At 40.2% G+C, this 22246-nt stretch overlaps 1 protein-coding gene across 1 annotated transcript; it reads left to right on the forward strand.

Annotated features, from left to right (window-relative positions):
* The first annotated feature begins 1513 nt into the window (after positions 1 to 1513).
* LOC146626666 (speckle-type POZ protein) lies at positions 1514 to 21691 on the forward strand. The gene is made up of 10 exons (XM_085360723.1): positions 1514 to 1581; positions 11088 to 11288; positions 11380 to 11501; positions 12957 to 13108; positions 13249 to 13376; positions 13462 to 13639; positions 13735 to 13790; positions 16646 to 16768; positions 17963 to 18105; positions 19975 to 21691. Exons 2-10 carry the CDS (start codon positions 11211 to 11213, stop codon positions 20117 to 20119), a joined length of 1125 nt encoding a protein of 374 aa, XP_085216849.1. The 5' UTR covers positions 1514 to 1581; positions 11088 to 11210; the 3' UTR covers positions 20120 to 21691.
* The last annotated feature ends 555 nt before the right edge of the window (positions 21692 to 22246 follow it).

Raw genomic sequence — 22246 nt, forward strand, 5'->3', positions numbered from 1 at the left:
GCAATGTACCAGCACCACTGGGAGCAGTCCCAGAGCATGATGCTACCACCAGCATGCTTGACAGCTGATACAGTGTTCTTAGGTTTGAAAGCCCAACCTTTACTTCTTGAAACATCCCTCTGTTGTTGTGGCCAAATAGCTCATCTTTTTCTCATTTGACCATAATACTCTTCCCTAGAATGTATTTGGCTTGTCCATATAGCAAATCTAATTCTAAATTGAGCTTGAAGGTGTCAGATTTGGAATAGATGTGCATTCTTGGCCAGAGCTGTTGTTCTTGAACATCCTAACCAATTTTCTCTCTTATCCGAGGGTCTTCTTCCAGACCTTGGCAAAATGAGACATCAAAATAAGTTGTACTTTAATAAAGTTTGAACTGATTATCTTGGATAGTGCCGTTGTTTAGAAATGGCTCCAAAATACCTTGCTAGCTTGTGTAAATCTACAGTTCATATTAAATCTTCAGTGAGCTACTTGTACTTTGCTATTGCTCTGAGTGTTGGACACTGTAAAACCTTAAGCAACACATAAAAGATTTAAGTGAGTGTATGTTTATATTTGAGCCTGTATGTACAATGTTGACCCTGTGTCGATTAGAGAAAACTCAAAAGACTTAGAGACTTCCATCTGCCACTGAGGGTGCTTAAGAACTTCTACTCCTGCACCATTGAGAGCTTCCTGATGGGAAACATCTGCACCTGGTTTGGGAACAGCACCAAGCAGGACAGACAAGATCTGCAAAGAGTGGTGCACTCGGCTGAACGCATCATTCGATCAGAACTTCCTGACCTGCTGTCCATTTACACCAAGCGGTGAAAGACTAAAGCCAGGAAGATTATGATGGACCTCTACCATCCCAACAATGGACTCTTCTCACTGTTGAGACCTGGGAAGCGCTTCTGCTCCCTTAAGGCCAAAATAGAAAGAATGAGGACGAGCTTCTTCCCCCAGGCTATTCGGACCCTGAACCAGGTGTAGGACTGGACTCTGCCACACGCATCACATCACCACACGCACTCTGGTTTTTTGCACACTTCTTATAATTAATAAGTTCTTCTTTCTTTTTTATTCATAATTTATTTCATGAACTGTTATTTGCACATTTTTACTGTAAATTTCCAAGTTAAAACCTGTAAATTTTGTAGTAATCTGTAAATCTTACTGTCATTTAATGGTCGGGTATTGCACAGCAATAAGCATTTCACCACATGTTGTACTGTGTATGGCTGTGTGTGTTAATTCAGATAAAATTTGAATTTGAATTTGAAAATGGAATTAAACTTGTGCACCCAGAATACTTTTGTTGTTGTACAGTCATTACACCCCAGAAAAGAATAGTTCAAACAAATAATTAGGCTGAAAATAAATAAGCTGAAAATCACCGTGACATGATGATAAGTGTTTATGAACTTCAGACCACATTTATAGATGGATATATAGCAGTGGTTTGTGAAATTACTCCCAGACAGCAGGGTGTGCTATTTGTGAGACACTGCTATAGTGGTCCAGCTCAACAGCCAGCTAGCTAACAACAACACAAGACTCCGGCCAACTAGCGTTGTAATTAAATCCAACATTAAGGTGAGTCTAGCGGAAAATAAAAAGAAAGCCGTGAGATAGGGATTAAGGACTTAAAGAAACACGACAAAGGTAGTCGTGTAGCATTTTTAGCTGTAGTTTGCGCAGTTATTTCCCCGACCTTTTTGTTTGGCTTAGGTTAGCTGCTAAAGGCAAAGGGCTAACTAGCCAACTAGCTCTCCCCGCTTAAGCTGTGGTGCTATTGGTGCATTGTCTGGATTACCGGCAGGATTTATGTATTAATAGCTATGCCAGAGACTGTCACGTTTCTTTTTTATGACCACAATGGTCTGCATTCGTAATTAAAATGCGGTGCCATTTCAAAACGAAATACCGGTGTCGATTAGTGCACATTGTTAGCAGGTTAACTACCTGCTACTGTCACCGCCTACATTAAGTGAGTTTAACTTCCCGGCATGAACTAAATTAAAGTACAGGCTCTTCAACTTCAAAGAAATACTCAGAAAAATACCATGTTTAAACTTTGTGGTGTTGCATTCAATTAGATTTGGAATTCACAACTGGGCCTCCGTCATACTGTTTATTGGAGTCATTCACTCACTGCTCAGTCAGTGCAGGCTGTTTTAGCTCGAAAGGTTTATCCGTGGAAGTGCTCATGTGGTTATGACTTGTATTCCTGTAAAGTGTATAAACCATGCTGCTCACAAAGTGGTGAGGTGACCAGCTGTCAGGGATTATTGTTTGGGTGGAAATTGTGAGTCAAAGTTCACTGTGAACACTGATTGCCTTCTCGGTTTAGGCACAAAGTAATGAGTGAGTCAGGTCAGTGTAAACAAACAAAGTCTTAAACCAGTCGTGTTATTTATGTGTTTATCTCAAATCTAAAGGAGGACGTCTACATCTCTGATGCAGCTGTGCTGTATTTCTGGCAGGTAAACTGAGTTGTAAACTGTGGCTTTGAGAAACTTTGTTTTTAAGAAGCCTTTCCCCCCGCCAATCAAATAATTTATCAGAACATAGACTTGCAGCTCTATATTTAGGTGATGCTGAGTATTACTTGCAGTGCAGGGCTGTCTTGCAGCAGTTGCACTGATTCCAGCAATGCATTTCTTTTGCCAAATCAAAAACCTGCCGTGCAGCAGACTTGAAGTGGCCTTTAATCTGTTTTTTCCCTGAGCTCATCTTTTTTTTTTTTCACCCCCCCTATACTTAACTCAGTTGAGCTGAGTTCACCTTCAGTGGGATCACCCACTAAGAAAAATCCACTGCCTGTGAGCTTTCATTGCTATTTTGTTAAAAACGCATAGGTTGCAGAGTGACTGCTGCAGCTGAAATCTCAAATAGGTTTTCAACTTAATGCATATGATTGTGATTTCTGAGTCACAAGCATTGGCTTCATCCCTAGGAAGGGCTTAGTGATGGGTTTAAATTACTGCAATCAAAAGAACATTTTAATTAATATTTGGGTGATTTTTATTTAAAAAATTCAGACCACTCAGTCAGACCACTGACTGTTGTGTTAATGAATGGCATCTGTGCTACTTAATTTTCCCTTCTTACATAATAGACATGGTTGACATGTCAGGATTTGCGCTAAAGGGATGCACTCTGGGTTTATTAGCTCATTAAGATGTAGGGGATTATGTATTATTATGAGCACACTGACCCTAAATGCAGGTCTATGTTAACTTATTTCATTTCAGTTGAGTACTGTGTGGTTAGATAAATGTCTCCAAAGGATCATTTAGTTTTTGAGCTTCAAACCCCCCCCAAAAACTAAACCAATGTTTGATACAAAATTAAGCAAATTGAAAACAGTAATACTACTCTGATACTCCCATGTGTCTTTGGAGGTTAAGACAATAAGTGTATCTGTTGGTAACAATATGAACCAGGTGACCAGTGATCTTAGCAATGCATTGAGGCCTGTCCTCCCTTTAACCCTCATGTACGTGGTGAAGCGAGCAGGGTTTTGCTCGGGAAGTACAGACAGGAGCCGAAACCTGGCTGCTAATGCTTTTTCGCCCTGTCAAATCCCCTTCAGTGTAATTGCGGGTCTGCGCAAAGTTGAGGATGAGAACGAGGCAAGCTGATCGCTGTAGCAAAATCAATAGTTCATACCTCTCCGAGATTGAGTTTTTAGGAAAGGAGGAGCACCGTGACCGAGGGCAGAATATGAAATCGCTCCCACAGAGGCCGAACACGCGCCCTGCAATCGATCCCCGGTCCCTGTACCAATTATAGTTTTAAGGTTTTCTGTGGCTTACTGCAGTCCTCAAAGACCAAAGCTTTGGAAACAGACATTGTGTTCACTGACACTTCGACAAGGCCTGCAATTTTTTTTTCATCCCCCCCGTTGAAAATTGCTGTCTGAAATGCCTCCAAACCTCCAGTCTTTAATTTAGAGTAGAGATTGATTTGTCCTTTTTTTCGTCTTCTTTTTTTTTTAAGTCAGGTGAGTAAAATGTCAGGAAACACATAACTGCCACAGTGTGTATTCCACATCTCCACAGGTTTTTATTTATTATTTTTATCACCTACAAATAAAACATGTCCAGTATACAGCAGGATCATTTGCATTAACTGCATTTGGTCTTATTTGAATAGGAAAAATATTACTAATAGTTTTTACTTGCCATTGAAAATGCAGCAACAGTTACACTTTTCTTACCATGATTTTAATCATTTATTTATTTTTATCACATATCCACCTTCATTTGTTGGTGATGGACTCAGTCCTCCTTTGCATAGCGCTGCACAGATATACGGAGAGCTTGTTTCTGCTTGACTCGTTGCATTTCTCTTCCTTTGTCTCTAAAATATCCTGAAGGTGCTCTTTTGGATTCAAGTTAGACAACATACTTTTTGTCTTAGTTTTTGCCCCCCACCCCACTTGTGATTTTTGGCACTACGCTTTGGGTAGTTCCTCTTCTGACAGGCTTCTGCAGACTAGGAGTCATTCATTGTGCCGTCTATAAACACCTTAGCTCTCATGCAGTCACACATCCTCACAATCCCACATCCAGAGCTCCCAGTGTTGGGGGTTTGCTTTGATTGTGATAATTCTGGTCAGGCGCAAACCAAACATACTGGACCCCATCTGAGCTGAGCAAATTTACCGCAGTCTCAGCTGTCCTCTCAATATATACCAGGATCGTTTTTTGTGTTCGCAAAGTAATCGTGGAGTTTTGTGTTGAACTCAGATCCACTTTATAGTCTATGTCACCCTTTGCCAAGATTTGTTTTCCTATTATTTTCTTTTTATGTTGTGTAGTTACTCGGTGGGTTTTTGTAGCCAAAGCTGTCACGTTGGATGATGTCAGCAGCTCTGTGAAGTTTGGCCTTTTTTGTGTTTGAAAATTGAAAAGGCTTGACAAATTGGCAGGTTAATGGAGTTTTATTTCCTGTAACATCTCCCAGGCTTTGAATGTACTTTTGCAATCTGCTGTGTTTTGATTCCAGGTGTTATTATTGTAAGAGCCTTGCCCTACCTTTTGCTAAAATGATTGGACTGTATATTGCCAATATCAATATAGTTGTCTTACACAATACTGCTCTTTTTCTGCTTACATTTTTTTAAAGAAAAGACCTAAGCAAATGAATAATACTTTTTAATTTGCTTATGCCCCTTATGTTACCATTATAAATGGACAATATGGTGGTGGAGTGCTTAGCACGGTCTCCTCACAGCAAGAGAGCTCCTGGTTTGAACCCGCTTGCTAGCTGTAGCTTGTCTGTATGGATTTTGCCTGTTCCCACTTTACCTGCATGGGTTTTCTCCAGGTGCAATGGCCTCCTTCTACAGTACAAAGACACACATGTTAGGTCTTTCAATTTATTCTAAAACTAGGTGTAAACGTGAGTGTGACTGGTTGTCTATCTCTATGTGTGGGCCCTGTGATAGCCTTGAAAGCTGTTCAGGGTGCACCTTGCCTCTTGCCCAGTAACAGCTGATGAGACGCTACCTGAGTTGGATAAGCGGTTAAGATAGATGGGTGTAACGTCATAAAATAAAACCTTTCTAACAGTTTACTTGAAATGTATGAACACTTTGAATGTATGAGCCCATAACTAAACAACCAGAAGGAAAATGGTTAAGATAACTGGACTCTAAGCTGCAGTCAAGCACAACAGCATGCTTGAGCCAAAGCGATGTGAACGATAAGCTACAGCAAACTAAAGGAAACTGCATTCCTCCAGTAGGCGTTAACACATTGTTTTTGTCCCTGCCCTTACATCTAAAAGCTCTGCTGTACTTTTTTAAATATGTCAAAAATGTTAACATGGTTATTAGGGAATAACATACATTAGCCAGGTTAGCAGTTGTAGCATTTGTCTTTTAACATTAATTGCACAGGCTCAGTGGACTGCCAGAATGAGTTTTAGTACTTCCCCCTAACTGGTGATAAGTGTTTAGATTATCAGGTGTAAATTAAGCTGCATGAATTTATCACAAACCCTTTGACCTCTGTGAATGACATTTTAAAGTTACTGAATCATTTCCATTTATATAGTGTATTTTCACACATCACAAATTTGTCACAAAGGACTTTATAATCTGCACAGCACTTGTCATCCTCTGTTCATAGGCCCTCCATTCAGAGATGGGAACACGCCACAAAAAATATTTGACAGGATACTGACAAAGACCAAAGAGACTGATGCAAGTTAGTATCAAGAGCTTTTTAACACCAAGTCCTAATGAAACAGCTTCATCTGAAATACAGCAAACCAGCTGCTGCATGCAACTTGCAGTGTACACTAAAACAACACGAAAACTTGCCAATTTCAAATAAGATAAAGCAACAAACCTTTTTGAAATAGGGTTGCAGCGTACTCCTTCTGTTACTTGTCAGTGACAAATCTATAAAAATGTCTTAACTGTTAGGTGTGTTGGATGAACAATTCCTGCAGTAAATGCTGTCATATAGTGTGCTTCTATAACCTTCCTGACAGCAAAAGGCACTCTCTGTTTCAACTGCTGTGTGGCTTTAGTGCAAAGCTACAGCAGCAGATAACGTCCTGTTTAAATTAGCAGTAACTCTGTTGCCACGTTGACCAAAAAAGAAAATAATAATAATTAATTACATGCACATATAGCTTTATAGACTCGCTGTAGACTGAAGAAATGAGGATTGTCAGTTTTTGGGTTGAGCAATAATTGTTTTTAAAGAAAATAAACTCTAAGACCTGATAGGCTGATGAGTTCAGCTGTTTCGTTATGAGTGCACTACCCTAAATCTGTGTGTCTTGATTAAGAGGTCCTGCAGCTCTTGAAATGTGCAGAACGTAAAGTTTCCATACAGTGTGCATCTTCACCTCAGTCCACAAATCTATATTTGATTGCTCTCTCACACCTCAGTTTGATTTTCTTTTGTCTCCATCCAACCTGTTTTCATGGCAATTTATCTTGGTGAATAGTTCCTTGGACGGTGTTCCATCTTTCATTCGCTGCCTGTTTTTTCTATTTGGCCTCTCTATCACTTTAAGTTTAATTTTCTTTCTCTGTACTTTCTTCTGTGTCTCCATCTTGCCAGTTGCCACCGTCAAAAACATATGAAGTATCATACCCCAGGAGAAGACTGAATTTCAGCCAGCTGTCTTGACTGTCTGCATGCCTCAGTACATTGAGTTGCTGTCACGTGATTGACTGATTGGATATTTATGTTAATGAAAAGTTACATATTACAAAGCCTTAAGTATGCTGCTGTAGTAGAGCTGGGCGATAGAACGATAACGATATGTATCGCGATATAACTTTTACTCGATAGAGAAATTAAGCTATCGCGATAGACCTCGCCGCTCTTGTCCTCTTAAAAAAAAAAAAAAAAAAAAAGTCAGCCAATCCAAATTAAGTAGCGCAGAGCCGAACCAATCACAGCCGCAGCGTCACGTCGCGTGACTTGTTACGTACAGCACAAGTGCCAAGCCGCACGTGTTTGTTTGGGAAGCAGCCAGCGGGTAATGGAGGAAATGAGTGTGCCGACTAGAAAAATCAACCGAGCGTGACCGAAGAGAAAACAGATGATGGTTCCAATGCCGGAGAGATTGTCGAACGGAAGAGCCAAAGAAGTTCCGTAGTGTGAAGGTATTTCGGCTATTTCAAGTCTGACAAAAAACAGAGTAGCGTGCACTGTAAATTGTGCCGAAAGCAAGTCTGGAAATACAATAAACTGGTGCATGCGTCACACTGTGCGCCGCGTTATTGTTTCGGTGAAATGAATTTCTACAATACTGTTACTGTTAATTCTACTCTCTGCAGTGTTTAAATGCTTACATATACACACAGTTACTGTCCCTCCACACATACGACTCGGTTCTGCTTCTATGCCCCAGCTTTGTTTACTTTTTCCCACCGAGGCTTCTAGACTTCTGATTGGCCAACATTTCTGCACGGTTAGGAATCTAGCGCCACCTGCTGCTTTGGCATGTTCATAGCAGTGTTTTCCTTCATTTCTGCCTTTATGTGTGGACGGGATTATTTTTTAAAACGAAAACGGAAAATCTCCGTTTTCAAAAATACCCGTGTACGTGTGGACGTAGCCTCAGTGTCTGACTGGAAGCGCTAATTCGTCATTCGGCTTTTGTCAGACTAAAGTAACTGTTAAAACTGTTTGAAAAGCTCAGCTATACAACAAGGAGAGATTGAGAATTTCCTTTTAGTTCTCAGTTTATTTGATATTGACAAAGGTTAGTCAGTTTTGTCTGTTCTTCTGTAAAACAAACTAAGATTTATTTTTAGAATTAATATTTTGTTTCTAAGTGGAATTGACAATTTAGTAGTCTGTTTCGTTTGTTCTATTTTGAAACTTAAACGCTTTAGCGGCTGCCTTTTGTGTAGTTTGCAATATTTGCCTTTATTTATCTGAAAAAGTCTCATGTTCCTTAAGTACATCTACCCTGTTGAACTTATTATGGGAAATAAATATTTAAATAAAAACAAGCTGCTGATTATTTCACATTTTACTTGTGAGCAACGGCACATTTAAATCTTACAAATATAGTTATTTGGCTTATATCGTGATAGATATCGTTATCGCCTGAAATGAAAAAAACATATCGTGATATGAAAAAATCTCATATCGCCCAGCTCTATGCTGTAGTAATGAGCTCAGCTGATTTTAACCAAGGTTGCTAAGGAAACATGGATAGTCATGAATATCCATTGCAAATCAAATACTAAAGTTAGTCCTGAATCCAGTATTTAATTCCTTGAGCCTTGAAGAACTTTCACTGTTGGCATCTCACCTGCATTCGGTGTAATTATCAGAATCAGAAAGCTTGGCGGTCCCAACCTTCCCACTTGTTACACCAAGTTTTGGTCCCAAATTGAATTTATGGATGAAGACGTAAAAACATTAAAGGCTCCGCGTGTGAGACACCGGTAGAGACGGATGAACGGTTCAAGGACTGTTGAAATGGAAATAAGAAATGGGGGGGATGGAAACAGATTAACAGAGATTCGTGTTGTGTTAACACAACACCAATAAACCAGAGGCACTCGGAGGTAAACACTGCAAACACTGTCTGAAACCACAGAAAAGCTCCTCAAATGCGTTATAGATGCAAAGGCATACAGGGAAGGACTTGGTCCGCAGCAAAGGGCACGATATTTGGAAAAGTTGAGGTTTATTGGTGGTGCAGATCCAAACGAATTGACTCCTTCATTTGGATCAATGACGACCTGGAGAGTCTTCCGTCTATTGCATATCCTGATATCGTCAACTATCTGGTTTTCTCGCCAAGCCCATACACAGCAGAAGACCTTAAATCTTATAAAATTTGGAGGCCTATAACCAGATGGTGTGTGGATGGGTGAGGGAGATGCAGTATCAAGTCATCAGCGACAGATGTGTTGTGAATGCCAAAGTAAGTAATGCAGTAACATCTTTAATCAACCAAACCTTAACTGTATGATATCATCCCTTACCAAAAAGTAGCATAGTTCGAGTATATTTTATTAAGTATGCTTAACTATAGAAAAAGAAATGAGCAGAACAAATTCAAATGTTGTCTAGATTTTTGCCTTGTAGATCCTGGTTTAGCTTCGCTAACCGCAACCGCCTCCTTTCCTCTAATAACTTTCGGCATTGTTCTCCCTGATTTGTAATAACTTTTGGCAGTCTATAAAACTGCAAATGTTTTTCACAGTCTGACCGATTGGTACAGCCATAAACACGGCAATAATTCACCATTTCCTTTCGTTCGACGTTTAGACTCTGTTTGATTGCGCGCGCTTTGTTTAACTCCAGTATCTCCAATATGGCGACTTCCAGTTTGATGACGCACCGTGAAAACCCACTATACAATTCTGTGTTTAGATGTGGGGAACTATTTTTTTGTGTTATATACCATATAACATCAACAAAACTAGATTGTTAGATCAAATTTCAAAGCTTTTTAAAGCCCCGTTTGTCTTAATTTCCCACAAAATAAAAAAAAATAAACGGATATTTATTTAAATCTTTTAAAGGGCACCTACAAAAGAGGCGAACGGTTGTATTAAACTTTCCTTAAAGAGGGAAAATATTGCACTTGTTCTTTGTCTTTTCAGTTGTGGATTGATATTTGACTTGTAGGTTTTTATTGATGTTTAGATTACAATAGAGACATGAAGCAGTCAGGCCCCTGAGCCTTATGGTTGACACCACCTTTTTACTAGGAGAAATGGGGAGTTTGGAGTTAAGCTTTGGACTCTTTGTTGTCTTCCAAACTTCCTCAAGCTGTTCCCGGGCAGCTTTGGGAGTGTGTGAATGTCAGGGCAGAAAGGCTTCTCATGAGAATCTTGGATTAAAACAAGATAATCAATATAAACACTTTAATGTTGTGGCTTATTTGTGTGTGTGTGTGTGTGTGTGTGTGTGTGTGTGTGTGTGTGTGTGCATGTACTGATCTGCATGGCGCTTCTGTGTGACTTTAAGTTAATTAGGGAGCGTGGCCAGTGGGTCCAAATTCCTAGCACAGTCCTAGGAGACGGCTTGTTTATTTACAGTTCATTTTTGAGACTTAATTGCAGCTGCAGCAGTTATTGATCTTAGAACAGGCATGGTGCCATCGATCTCCTGCTGTCCTCCAGTGGGTCAGGGACAATTCATCTAACTCCAAGCCAACAAACCTCAGTATTGTGCAGCAGGGGCCACACGAATGAAATGATATTCGGTCTCACCTAGATTAATGAAAGATCCAGTGCCAGTGTCCTGTCTCTGTGAACACTGTATGGCTTAAACTGTTCCAGGGAATAACTTCAAATTTGGCTCAAATGTTCAGGCTAAGGTCGAGGTCACTTGCAAACTTTTACTTAAACTCAAGGATAGCTTGATCAGAAATTCAAGGTCCCTGCAACCTCCCTTTTTATTTTTTATTTTTTTTATCCACAACTCGTGAATTCATGCACTAGTCTCTACAGTCTGGATATAAACTGCAGCTCAAGTGGTTGATGGAGGCATCACAGTAAAATGTTTTTTTGGTTTTTTTTTTTTGTACAGTGTGTGAGTGAAACTTAAACATTTGTATGGTTCAGACTAATTCATCACATTCTCTGCCTGCAGGGGGCAAACAGCTTCCATGTGACACGCACCGATGCAGATGGACGTCTGGGCTGAACACTGACGAGTGGAAGTGACAGATTCCTCTTCCTCACCCTCTTGCCCCAAACATCTGTCACACTGGCAATGTCAAGAGTCCCGAGTCCCCCTCCCCCTGCGGAAATGTCCAGCGGGCCTGTGGCCGAGAGCTGGTGCTACACTCAGGTGAAATGACTCTTGTTTCAGGCTCGCTGTCTGATTGAACCTCGGATTAATGAATCTAAGCCTTTTCTGAATGTATTCTTCCTTTTAACAGATCAAAGTGGTGAAGTTCTCTTACATGTGGACCATCAATAACTTCAGCTTCTGTCGTGAGGAGATGGGGGAAGTCATCAAGAGCTCCACCTTCTCTTCTGGGGCCAATGACAAGCTGAAATGGTGCGTCAGAATGAGGGCTGCTTTGTTGCAAACATTTGGATAATCCCGCTCAGACTGACACACACAGATGTAATAATCTGTCTGATGGAAGGCCTTTCAAGCTGTTTACAAACAGTCAAGCAAACTGCTCAAATATCATTTCAGTTAGAGCCATCCAAGCTCTAATCTCTCAGAAATCTCTCACTGTGGATTCTCATGGAAATCCAAAAAAGCGTGGCTAACATTTCCTTATGTAGCATCCTAGCTTTAATCAGATTTCTTTTTAAAATCTCTTAATCTGTACAAACGTAACATAAATGTAGATTTATAACACAGGTTTAGCCTGATTTAGCCTTAATGAATGACCTCTAGTACAACTTCAATAAAAGAGCCTTATACACCAAAACAAAGAAATCATTAAACTTTCCTGGTGTGCAACTTCTGCACTTTCCTTGCACAGCATAATAGTCTGGTTAGTAGAGCAGGGCGATATGACCAAAAATATTTATCACGATATACATTTGAAAATTTGCGATAACGATATAACTGACGATATAATTGACACTAGACAAAATGCTTTACAACTCCACAACTTTGATGGGGGTTTTTGCACTAATAATGTATTTTCACTTAAACAAGCAGCTGTTTTTTATGTGCATTAAAGTTATATAAAAATTTAACAGTGCAACTGCAAATTCATTGCTGACAGTTTAACCAAAAGGCGTTTCCAGTGGAAATTGGCCGACATATCCTGAGCACAACCATGTATAAAATCCACAAAACTTAAAAAGAGTTTATACACACACACAATACGGTAATATTATGTTGAAGCGCAGTACGTATCACTCCGCGAGGCTCCTGCCTGCCGAGGGAGCAGCCGTAATGCTCCGACAATCCATCAAGCGGTGTAGCAAAGTCGTTCTAAAACATTTGACAGATTTTTGAGCGTGTATCACATAAAATTGTTTCGAGGTCAGTAAACACAACCAGAGTTCATACATAAGGCACACGGGATTATGAGGGGCACTGTCGATTTTCAGAAAAATCAAAGGATTAATTTTAAGTGTGCCGTATTTTCCAAACAACACTGTAATAACGACGGCCCGCTAGCATGCTCTACCAAAAATAGTGTTTTGTTGTGTATCTGACGAACGAAAGCTAAACCAGTTCCACACCACTGTCGTTGCAGCATTTTTACAAACCAATTCTGGTTCATCTGTTTCATTCAACGATCCGCTTTTGCTCTTCTCATTCTGCGTCGCCGCCATGTGCGTATGTAAACAAAGGCACTGCGCATGCGCGTTTTACCCATATTCTATCGCGATATTTCATTTTCCTATCGTTGCCCAAAATTACACCGCTATTACCGTGAACGGTATGATATGGCCCAGTCCTACTGGTTAGGAATGACACATACTAATAAGGGTTAATACATTTTTACATTGACCTTCTTGTTGAATCTTCTGTCCCCATCAGGTGTTTGCGGGTGAATCCCAAGGGCCTGGATGAGGAGAGCAAAGATTACCTGTCCCTCTACCTGCTGCTGGTCAGCTGTCCAAAAGCCGAGGTGCGTGCCAAGTTCAAGTTCTCTATCCTCAACGCCAAGGGAGAGGAGACCAAAGCCATGGGTGAGTACAGAATATTCAGTGAAACAGACACATTTTCAGATTTTGTAGGCGTTAATAATTTTTCTGCATTGAGCTTTTGTAAAATAGTTTCTTCTTAGACTTTCCTTATCGTGGCTTCTCTGTGTCTGCTCTGTCTGCAGAAAGCCAGAGGGCGTATCGTTTTGTCCAGGGGAAGGATTGGGGTTTTAAAAAGTTCATCCGGAGAGATTTCCTCCTAGATGAGGCCAACGGCCTTCTACCTGATGACAAGCTCACGCTCTTCTGTGAGGTACGTGGCTACATTTTGCTGTTGCCTTTTCTTTCTGACCTTGCATTTTTGACGCATTGCATTTCATTACATTTGTCCCCTTGAGGTGAGTGTGGTGCAGGACTCTGTCAACATTTCTGGTCAGAACACCATGAACATGGTAAAGGTACCCGACTGCCGGCTAGCAGACGAGCTGGGCGGCCTGTGGGAGAACTCACGTTTCACAGACTGCTCCCTGTGTGTGGCTGGCCAGGAGTTTCAAGCACATAAAGCCATCCTAGCAGGTACAAGCGTCTTCTTCATGTTTATATATTGAAATTTATTCAAGTTTTTGCTAATTAGCGCCATGACTGCAAGTTGTTCTCTTCCTGTTTCCTAGCACGTTCCCCAGTATTCAGCGCCATGTTTGAGCACGAGATGGAAGAGAGCAAAAAGGTAAACCCAAGGTCCCAAAGCTTGTTTTTTTTTTTTTTTTAAATCCTCAGATTTTCACTGCCGTGATGTGAGGTTAAAACGAGTGAAGGATTGCGTGCTGTCAAATGGCTGCAGCACAGAGCCGTTTGGTGAAACTGAATGATAGCACAGCTGAAATGCAATTGTCCTGCCGATCTTGGGGGTCAGGATTCATCCTTCACTGACAAAGCTGCAGATGCACAGAATAGCTTTTTTTTTTTTTTTTTTTTTTCCTTTTTGCACAGGTGAGTGTAAGAAGTGAGATTGCAGGAGTGGTTGGGATAAAATGGCCTTTATGAATTTATTAAATTACAGATAATACTGAATTCAGCCAAACTGAACCCTTTCAGTAATTTAACCACAAATGCCTATGGGTATTATTAAGTGACTGCTAATGTAGGTATAAATAATGGATCACACTAGGCTGATATGCAAGACAGTCTCACACTTACTTGATGAATATGCAAGTGCACTCCAAATATTTCAATAAAAAATGTTCTCTTGCTCATGTAAAGCTGCTTAATTACTGATTTCTGCATCTCAGCAGTATAAATAATTTTTATTAAGAATGAGGTCATTGTTTTTGACCCAGTTTGCTGATCTTCTCCTGGACCTGTGCCCCTCTGAGCAGCTACATGTTAGACGCATAGTGGACTGTGACTGTGTTTAAACTAGAGCTGGGCGATATGAGATTTTTTCATATCACGATATGTTTTTTTCATTTCAGGCGATAACGATATCTATCACGATATAAGCCAAATAAGTATATTTGTAAGATTTAAATGTGCCGTTGCTCACAAGTAAAATGTGAAATAATCAGCAGCTTGTTTTTATTTAAATATTTATTTCCCATAATAAGTTCAACAGGGTAGATGTACTTAAGGAACATGAGACTTTTTCAGATAAATAAAGGCAAATATTGCAAACTACACAAAAGGCAGCCGCTAAAGCGTTTAAGTTTCAAAATAGAACAAACGAAACAGACTAAATTGTCAATTCCACTTAGAAACAAAATATTAATTCTAAAAATAAATCTTAGTTTGTTTTACAGAAGAACAGACAAAATTGACTAACTTTTGTCAATATCAAATAAACTGAGAACTAAAAGGAAATTCTCAATCTCTCCTTGTTGTATAGCTGAGCTTTTCAAACAGTTTTAACAGTTACTTTAGTCTGACAAAAGCCGAATGACGAATTAGCGCTTCCAGTCAGAGACTGAGGCTACGTCCACGCGTACACGGGTATTTTTGAAAACGGAGATTTTCCGTTTTCGTTTTAAAAAATAATCCCGTCCACACATAAAGGCAGAAATGAAGGAAAACGCTGCTAGGAACATGCCAAAGCAGCAGGTGGCGCTAGATTCCTAACCGTGCAGAAATGTTGGCCAATCAGAAGTCTAGAAGCCTCGGTGGGAAAAAGTAAACAAAGCTGGGGCATAGAAGCAGAACCGAGTCGTAAGTGTGGACGGACAGTAACTGTGTGTATATGTAAGCATTTAAACACTGCAGAGAGTAGAATTAACAGTAACAGTATTGTAGAAATTCATTTCACCGAAACAATAACGTGGCGCACAGTGTGACGCATGCACCGGTTTATTGTATTTCCAGACTTGCTTTCGGCACAATTTACAGTGCACGCTACTCTGTTTTTTGTCAGACTTGAAATAGCCGAAATACCTTCACACTACGGAACTTCTTTGGCTCTTCCGTTCGACAATCTCTCCGGCATTGGAACCATCATCTGTTTTCTCTTCGGTCACGCTCGGTTGATTTTTCTAGTCGGCACACTCATTTCCTCCATTACGCGCTGGCTCCATTACCCGCTGGCTGCTTCCCAAACAAACACACGTGCGGCTTGGCACTTGTGCTGTACGTAACAAGTCACGCGACGTGACGCTGCGGCTGTGATTGGTTCGGCTCTGCGCTACTTAGTTTGGATTGGCTGTTCTTTTTTTTTTTTTCTTTTTTTTTTTTAAATTTTATTTTAAGAGGACAAGAGCGGCGAGGTCTATCGCGATAGCTTAATTTCTCTATCAGTAAAAGTTATATCGCGATACATATCGTTATCGTTCTATCGCCCAGCTCTAGTTTAAACTAGATAAGCAGATAAATGATGCCATTAAATGTTTTTTGTTTTGTTTTTTTACCACTTGAGGCTTTTATACGAGATCAAATCTGCTTTATTTCTAAATGTTTTTGAGCATCCTTTAACACAGTGTGTCTGGAGAACTGTAATGGGCTTTATGTTGGCCTTAGTAACGCTTCCTGTGATCACAGTTAGTTCAAAATACCACAGGTTCATTTCCTCTGTCTTGGTTTCCCTCCACTGGCTCTACGTTCATTTTTAAGATTCATTTTAAGATTTTATTATTTCTTTTTAAAACCTCTTAATGGATCAGCACCACTATATATATTTTTGCACGTGACCTGCTGAACTACATGTTCCTTGAGGTCGCTGAGGACCGGCTGAAAGTCCCAGAAACCTGTCTGAAAACCAGGGGTCAAGCTTCATCAGCTATCATCCCCAAATTATGGAATTATTTCCCTGTACATCTTTGCCTGTTTTCAAAAACGCATCTTAAAACTCATTTTTATTCCTTGGCTTTTAACTCGAGGAATAAAAAAAATGAGAAAGTGTGTTCTTACCCTCGTTTATTATTGTTTTATTGTTCTGTGGTGCTTTCGTGCTTTGTAACTCTTGGTTTTTAAAAAGTGCTTTATAAATAAAATCAGGTTGGATTTAAATTTTTCTGGTGTGATACAAATGTGCTGTTGAAGTGCAGTTAAAGCTCATGTCATCGATGCTTCATTCAGTCTCCATCCCTTGTGTCTTGTCAGAATCGTGTGGAGATCAACGATGTGGAGCCCGAGGTTTTCAAAGAGATGATGTGCTTCATTTACACAGACAAGGCTCCAAACCTGGACAAAATGGCAGATGACTTGCTTGCAGCAGCTGATAAGGTAATATAAGAGTGGGAAGCTGCTACCCGACACTCTGTGGATGTGGGAAAGCCTGTTGCCTGTTTGTAACATGGCCACATACTCAGGATTTCTACAGTTTGAGGCACCTGCACGTTGAGGCCACAGAGCTCGTGCGTGACTAGTGTTGCTGTTGGCTTTCTGTGAACATGAATGGGATAAAATAAAATTACAAATGACTGAATTGGTAAAACTCAAATACAACGAGCCATTTTCTGGGGTTTTTAAGGCTCGGAAAAAATTTGATTTACCTGCCATTAGGGAGTAACCTGGTGTTCAGTGTCTTTCCCAAGGGCACCTTAACATGTGGGGATTGAACTGTCAACCGGTGCAATTAGTGGACAATGGAGGAATTCGAGCCCACTGAGCATGTGTATGAGAGACCTTTTGAATCAAGCCCACAGAGAGCTTGGATCGAATTCTGTTAAGAAAAAAAAATCATTCGGGGGGGTTGTGACCCTCAGAAAAACTGCATTCATCAATTCACCCCACCTGCTTCTGCAGTGACTGTGGCTATAAAACAAAAGGGCTTTTTTACAGAGTGTGCGTCACATGACCAGTGCAGAAGTTACTGTAATGAGGTTTGGATGCTACCACACAGCTCAGCACTGTTTCTGAGGGCTCTCTGTCAGTTTTTGGAGAATAATGAACAACTACACATGAAATGTTTCATCTAACATGTTTTTTCCCTCCTTTCTTCTCTTGATAATCTAGTGCAGACAAAACCTTATACAACTACAGAGCTTATAGACTGTAATTAGTCCTAAGTATATTTTGCAGAGCGAGCTTTCAGAAATCCCTTGAGGTAAAGATAATTAGTTGCATTAATGCATGGCATGATACAAGTGTACCCAGTAAACCTTTTCCCAGTAAGACTTTATGATTTCAGTGAACAGTTGGATGATTTAACGCTGATCTCACTCCTCCATGACACCAAATGTGGAGCTGGCTTTGAGACAGTTTCCCTCAGAGGTCGAGCATTGAAATGTTTATATCCTACTCTCCTATTTATCTCTTTAAAACATAATATATTTTATAGATCAGACCCCACTGACAACAAGACGAAACGAAGCTTTGTGTTTGAACACTGGAATGGTCAACTGTGACAGCAGAGACCACATAGATACTGATGGAGAAGAGGAAACTGCCAATCTTCTTGTATCCACTCTTTTACAGTATGCTCTGGAGAGACTGAAGGTCATGTGTGAGGACGCGCTGTGCACTAGCCTGTCTGTGGAAAACGCTGCTGAGATCCTGATCCTCGCTGACCTGCACAGCGCCGACCAGCTCAAAACGCAGGCCGTCGACTTCATTAACTAGTAAGTTGAAGAAAAAAGAGCTCATCGTCACATGCAATAGGGTTTCCAACACCTTTTTCATGCACTCGCAGGTCCTCCACATCCACTGTACATCCTGTCTCTGTCATGTCAGTATGGTTCTTGTCGTTCTTCTTTATCTTGGAATCATTACAGGTAGTACCTGAGCTCGCCTCATCTCTTGATGGCTCTGTGCCAGTTAGTGATTTTAATTTCACATATGCCCCCGTGGAGTGGTCTGCCTGATATTATTAAACCCTGCCATGGCTTTCATAGGGATCGGGGCAACCTGACTCCTCACTAGTCTGTTGTCACCTCCTCTGTTGACTGAAAGTGTGATATTAACACACGTCTGTGCTGATGGTGGGCTCAGATATTACTATTATCTTTCTTTCTTTTTTGTTAATGTAGGGCCGGGCGATGTGGCTCGACAAAACATGATTTAACAACATTTCTGCTAACATAATATAATATAATTATATCTTTTCAATATGGACTTCTTTGTCCCCAAAACATTTTTCCATCAGAAGGATTCAAACTCGCTGTGTATCCATAGAAGCATAAATGAAGGGAGGATGTTGTATGATTGAGGAACTGCATTAGCATGTGATTCCGCTTAACTGCTACTATGTGTCCATTTAATTGTTATTTATCGGGCAAAATGGGAGAATGAAAGAGTTTCAGTTTGTGGTACAAAAGAAAAACTGAGTCTGCTTTTGAATAGGAGACAACAGAATGAAGTGTATGGAAGCAAACGGCTAGTTCTGTGACCGTCAGGGCTATAGTCTGTATGTACAGGTGTGGTCAGATGTTTCCACAAGCCTATGTAATGGTGTTCCCAAAGCTCCGACCTCAACCCTGTTGAAAATTTGTGAGCTAAGCTTAAGAGCTGGGTTTATGCCATGAAACTACTCTGCCAAGACGATTCAGGCTGAATCATGCCAGAAGTTTGTTGATGGTTACCAAAAGGTGCAACTTGCTAAGGGACATTTAACCAAATATTAGTAGAAGGTATGTATATATTTGAGGCTGTATGTGTTATTTTCACCCTGTGTGGATTAGAAAAATCCAAAATTAAAATTTGTGCACCCATCTCTCTTTTTTTTTCTTTTTTTTTTAAGGCATAAAAGATGAGAACGAAATCATTAAAAATCATAAAATTACCATTACGTTTACACTATGTTTACCTTTAACTGAAAGTGTAACAGTCTGTTGGGAAAATGCCCATCGCTTCCCTTGATCTGTGACCTCTGTGAACACTTCACTGATGACTTTGTGCTCTCGCTACTTTCAGGTAATAATGAATAAAAAGTATATTAGAAAAAAAATTGTCACTATAATCTCAGTCATGATGTGGGATTACACCGGTTTAGGCTTCCAACTCTCCCTTAAGCTTTAGTTGAACTCCTGATTCTGGCTCCTACTTTAAGGATAAACTTTTAACTGGAAATGGAGATTTTGTATCTTTTGAGCACTATTGTAAACCAGCAGCTGGAGTCACCACAGCCCAGCAGTCATTCCTGTTATCATTCTTTGAAGTCTGAAGGCACAGTAATTGGAGTAATTGGAGCATTGTTGTGTAAATTTTCCACAAAGTCTGCATGATAACTAAAAATTGGCAAAGCCACACGCTCACCATCTGACAGGGAAATTTCAGTCAATCAGCCTCAAGTGGACCTTGGCAGAAGTATAACACCTGTAAAATGGTTTCACGCAGTCTGTACTATTCACAGGAAAATTGGATCCAAACAATCTGCCATTATTTAGGATTTCCAGGTTGCCTGTCTGTACATTTGTTATGCATGTGTTTACTTAAGGAAAACTTGATTTGTAATCTTTTTTATTTTCTTCCTTTCTCATCTCATCCACCAGCCATGCTGCAGAGGTGATGGAGACAGCAGGCTGGAAGTCCATGGTGGCGTCTCATCCGCACCTGGTGGCTGAAGCGTATCGCTCCCTGGCTTCTGCTCAGTGCCCTTTCCTCGGACCCCCACGCAAACGCCTCAAACAGTCCTAACAGTCCCACAGGAAGGCATCCACACACACTCATACAAACTCACACCTTTGCACATACATGCACTCACAAAAACACACAGATCCCCCCCCAACCCTCAAACACACAGGGACAACCTTTCCCCCTTGCTGTTACCTACTACACTACCTACAGCCTCTCCCCAAATCTCCCCCTTCTGCCCCATCCAGAACCTGCTGTATTTAGTCTCTTCTAAAGATGGAGGGAAGGAGGAGGAAGAGAGGGAGAAGTGGGATTGTTAAGTGGATGTTTTGTTGTTTACAAAGGAAAAAGAAAAACCCACAGCACCCTCTCCTTTCTCCTCGGCTCTGGTTTAGTGAGGTCTCTTTTCCGTGAATAAATCCAAAATCCTTGGTAGTTCCTACTTTGGAATCTGTTCAGGAGGAAGAACTGGACACATGAACCCAACAAGAGCCAACCGTTTTTGAAACTTGGAGGCTTGAAGGACTATTGCAGATAAGGTCTTTTAAGTGTCTATTTTATCACATGGCTTCTTTTTTTGCTCTGTTCTTAGTGTTTGGAGTAGAGCTGTGAGAGAAGCCCAAAAACTAAAGGACACGTGGGCCTGTGAGGGACTAAAGAAGATGAAATGGGCCTTTCAAACTAGAAGACCCCAAGAAAGACAACCAAGGGCTAGTCAAAAAAACAAAAAAGAAGCAGCAAGAGCAGATATGGGCCTAAAATCATCAAATTTTCCCAAAGAAAGTGGGGAAAACATTGCACTAAATTCACAGGTCACCCCCGTGTCAACCCTTACCAGCAGTAAAGTAGAAATACTGTAGGCAAGCACACATTGACGCAAGCTTCTTGGACTAGAGACCCAGCTGGACCACCAAGAACAAGTACCCTTTAAGAAGATTTATCAGCAAGTGACAAAAAAAACCAACACATGATCTCCCATGTAGAACTCTTCAAACTTCATCTGCATCTCTTTTCATTTGTTTTGTTTTGTTTTTTTTGTTTGTTTTTTAATTAGTGGAGAAAACCAGTTTAAAAAGGATACGGAAAATAGCAACGCACAACTGGATGTCATTCTTGGGGAAATTTGTTTTGTGTCTGGATCTCTTTGTAGCCCTTGAGAGAAAATGATGTCCAAGGTGTAGACAGACAAACCTACTAGAAGACAACAAAGGGAGGTTAAGAAATGGTTACATTAGAGTCCGATAAGGCGTGTCGATGTTATTTTATGAGAGGTATTTTTTTTTCCCTCAAAAATGTTATTTCTATTTTTTTTTCTTCATGGGAATTTGTACAGACACCAGTGCTTTTGAAGCTGTGTTTAAACAAAAGCATTTTCAACAGAGAAATTCTTTGCAGGCATGAAGACTGAAGGGAAATGGAATTGAAATGAACACGTTTTAATGTTCAGAATAGACATAATGTGAAACACATGCACACCAAGGTAAAACCATATGAAATACATTTTTGAAGTTATCATTTTAACCTGGTGAAAAATGGTAATTGATAGAAGGAACCATTGTTGTTTCTTTCCTGTAGATATCGCTGAATATGAGAAGTGACACTTAGTTGTTGCCATTTTTTGTTCCCAAAAGAATAAACCACAACTATTTTGTATTGAATGCAGTGCAAGCTTTGTCTGGGTATTTCTCTCTGAGTTATGTATGTTGTAGTCAAATGTTTGCTTAAAAGCACATAAATCTCCAAAGGAAAGAGAATTTGTGGAGTTTTGCCACAGAAAAATATTTTGAAGTGAGCACAGACTGTATCCTAAATGTCTTAGATCGTTAGCTATTAATTATTATATATAGACTATATTCTGTCTCCAATACCCAAATTCTGGTAGATGTTGTTGCAGTCTATTATTACTCACTGTATAGCAGCTTAGGAGAACAATAAATCATAGATATTGTTCATAACAATGGACGGTATAAAATATATGTACAGTCAAGGTAAAAAGAAGTATTAAGGTTTTACATAACAATGTTGTGTAACAATAATAATCTGATCCATAGGTCTTGTGATTGGATGAACCACAACACGTGATGTATTACACGGTGTCATTTTTTAAAATTTAAAACTAAGTATACCTCTTGCTTCCATAAGAATTTACAGGGTAAGAGGCAACCAGGTGCTGGCAATTTAGCAAATGTA

The sequence above is a fragment of the Diplotaxodon limnothrissa genome, linkage group LG8, assembly GCF_057381915.1.
Source record: "Diplotaxodon limnothrissa isolate DT_005_m linkage group LG8, D_limnothrissa_male_GT1.1, whole genome shotgun sequence".
NCBI lineage: Eukaryota > Metazoa > Chordata > Actinopteri > Cichliformes > Cichlidae > Diplotaxodon > Diplotaxodon limnothrissa.

Bases quoted from the DNA above. Each gene is read 5' to 3' on its own strand.
- LOC146626666 (XM_085360723.1), top strand. From the start codon at position 11,211: ATGTCAAGAGTCCCGAGTCCCCCTCCCCCTGCGGAAATGTCCAGCGGG. The intron at 13,640-13,734 runs GTACAAGCGTCT...CCTGTTTCCTAG, and splicing joins ACATAAAGCCATCCTAGCAG to CACGTTCCCCAGTATTCAGC. The intron at 16,769-17,962 runs GTAATATAAGAG...ACTCTTTTACAG, and splicing joins TGCTTGCAGCAGCTGATAAG to TATGCTCTGGAGAGACTGAA.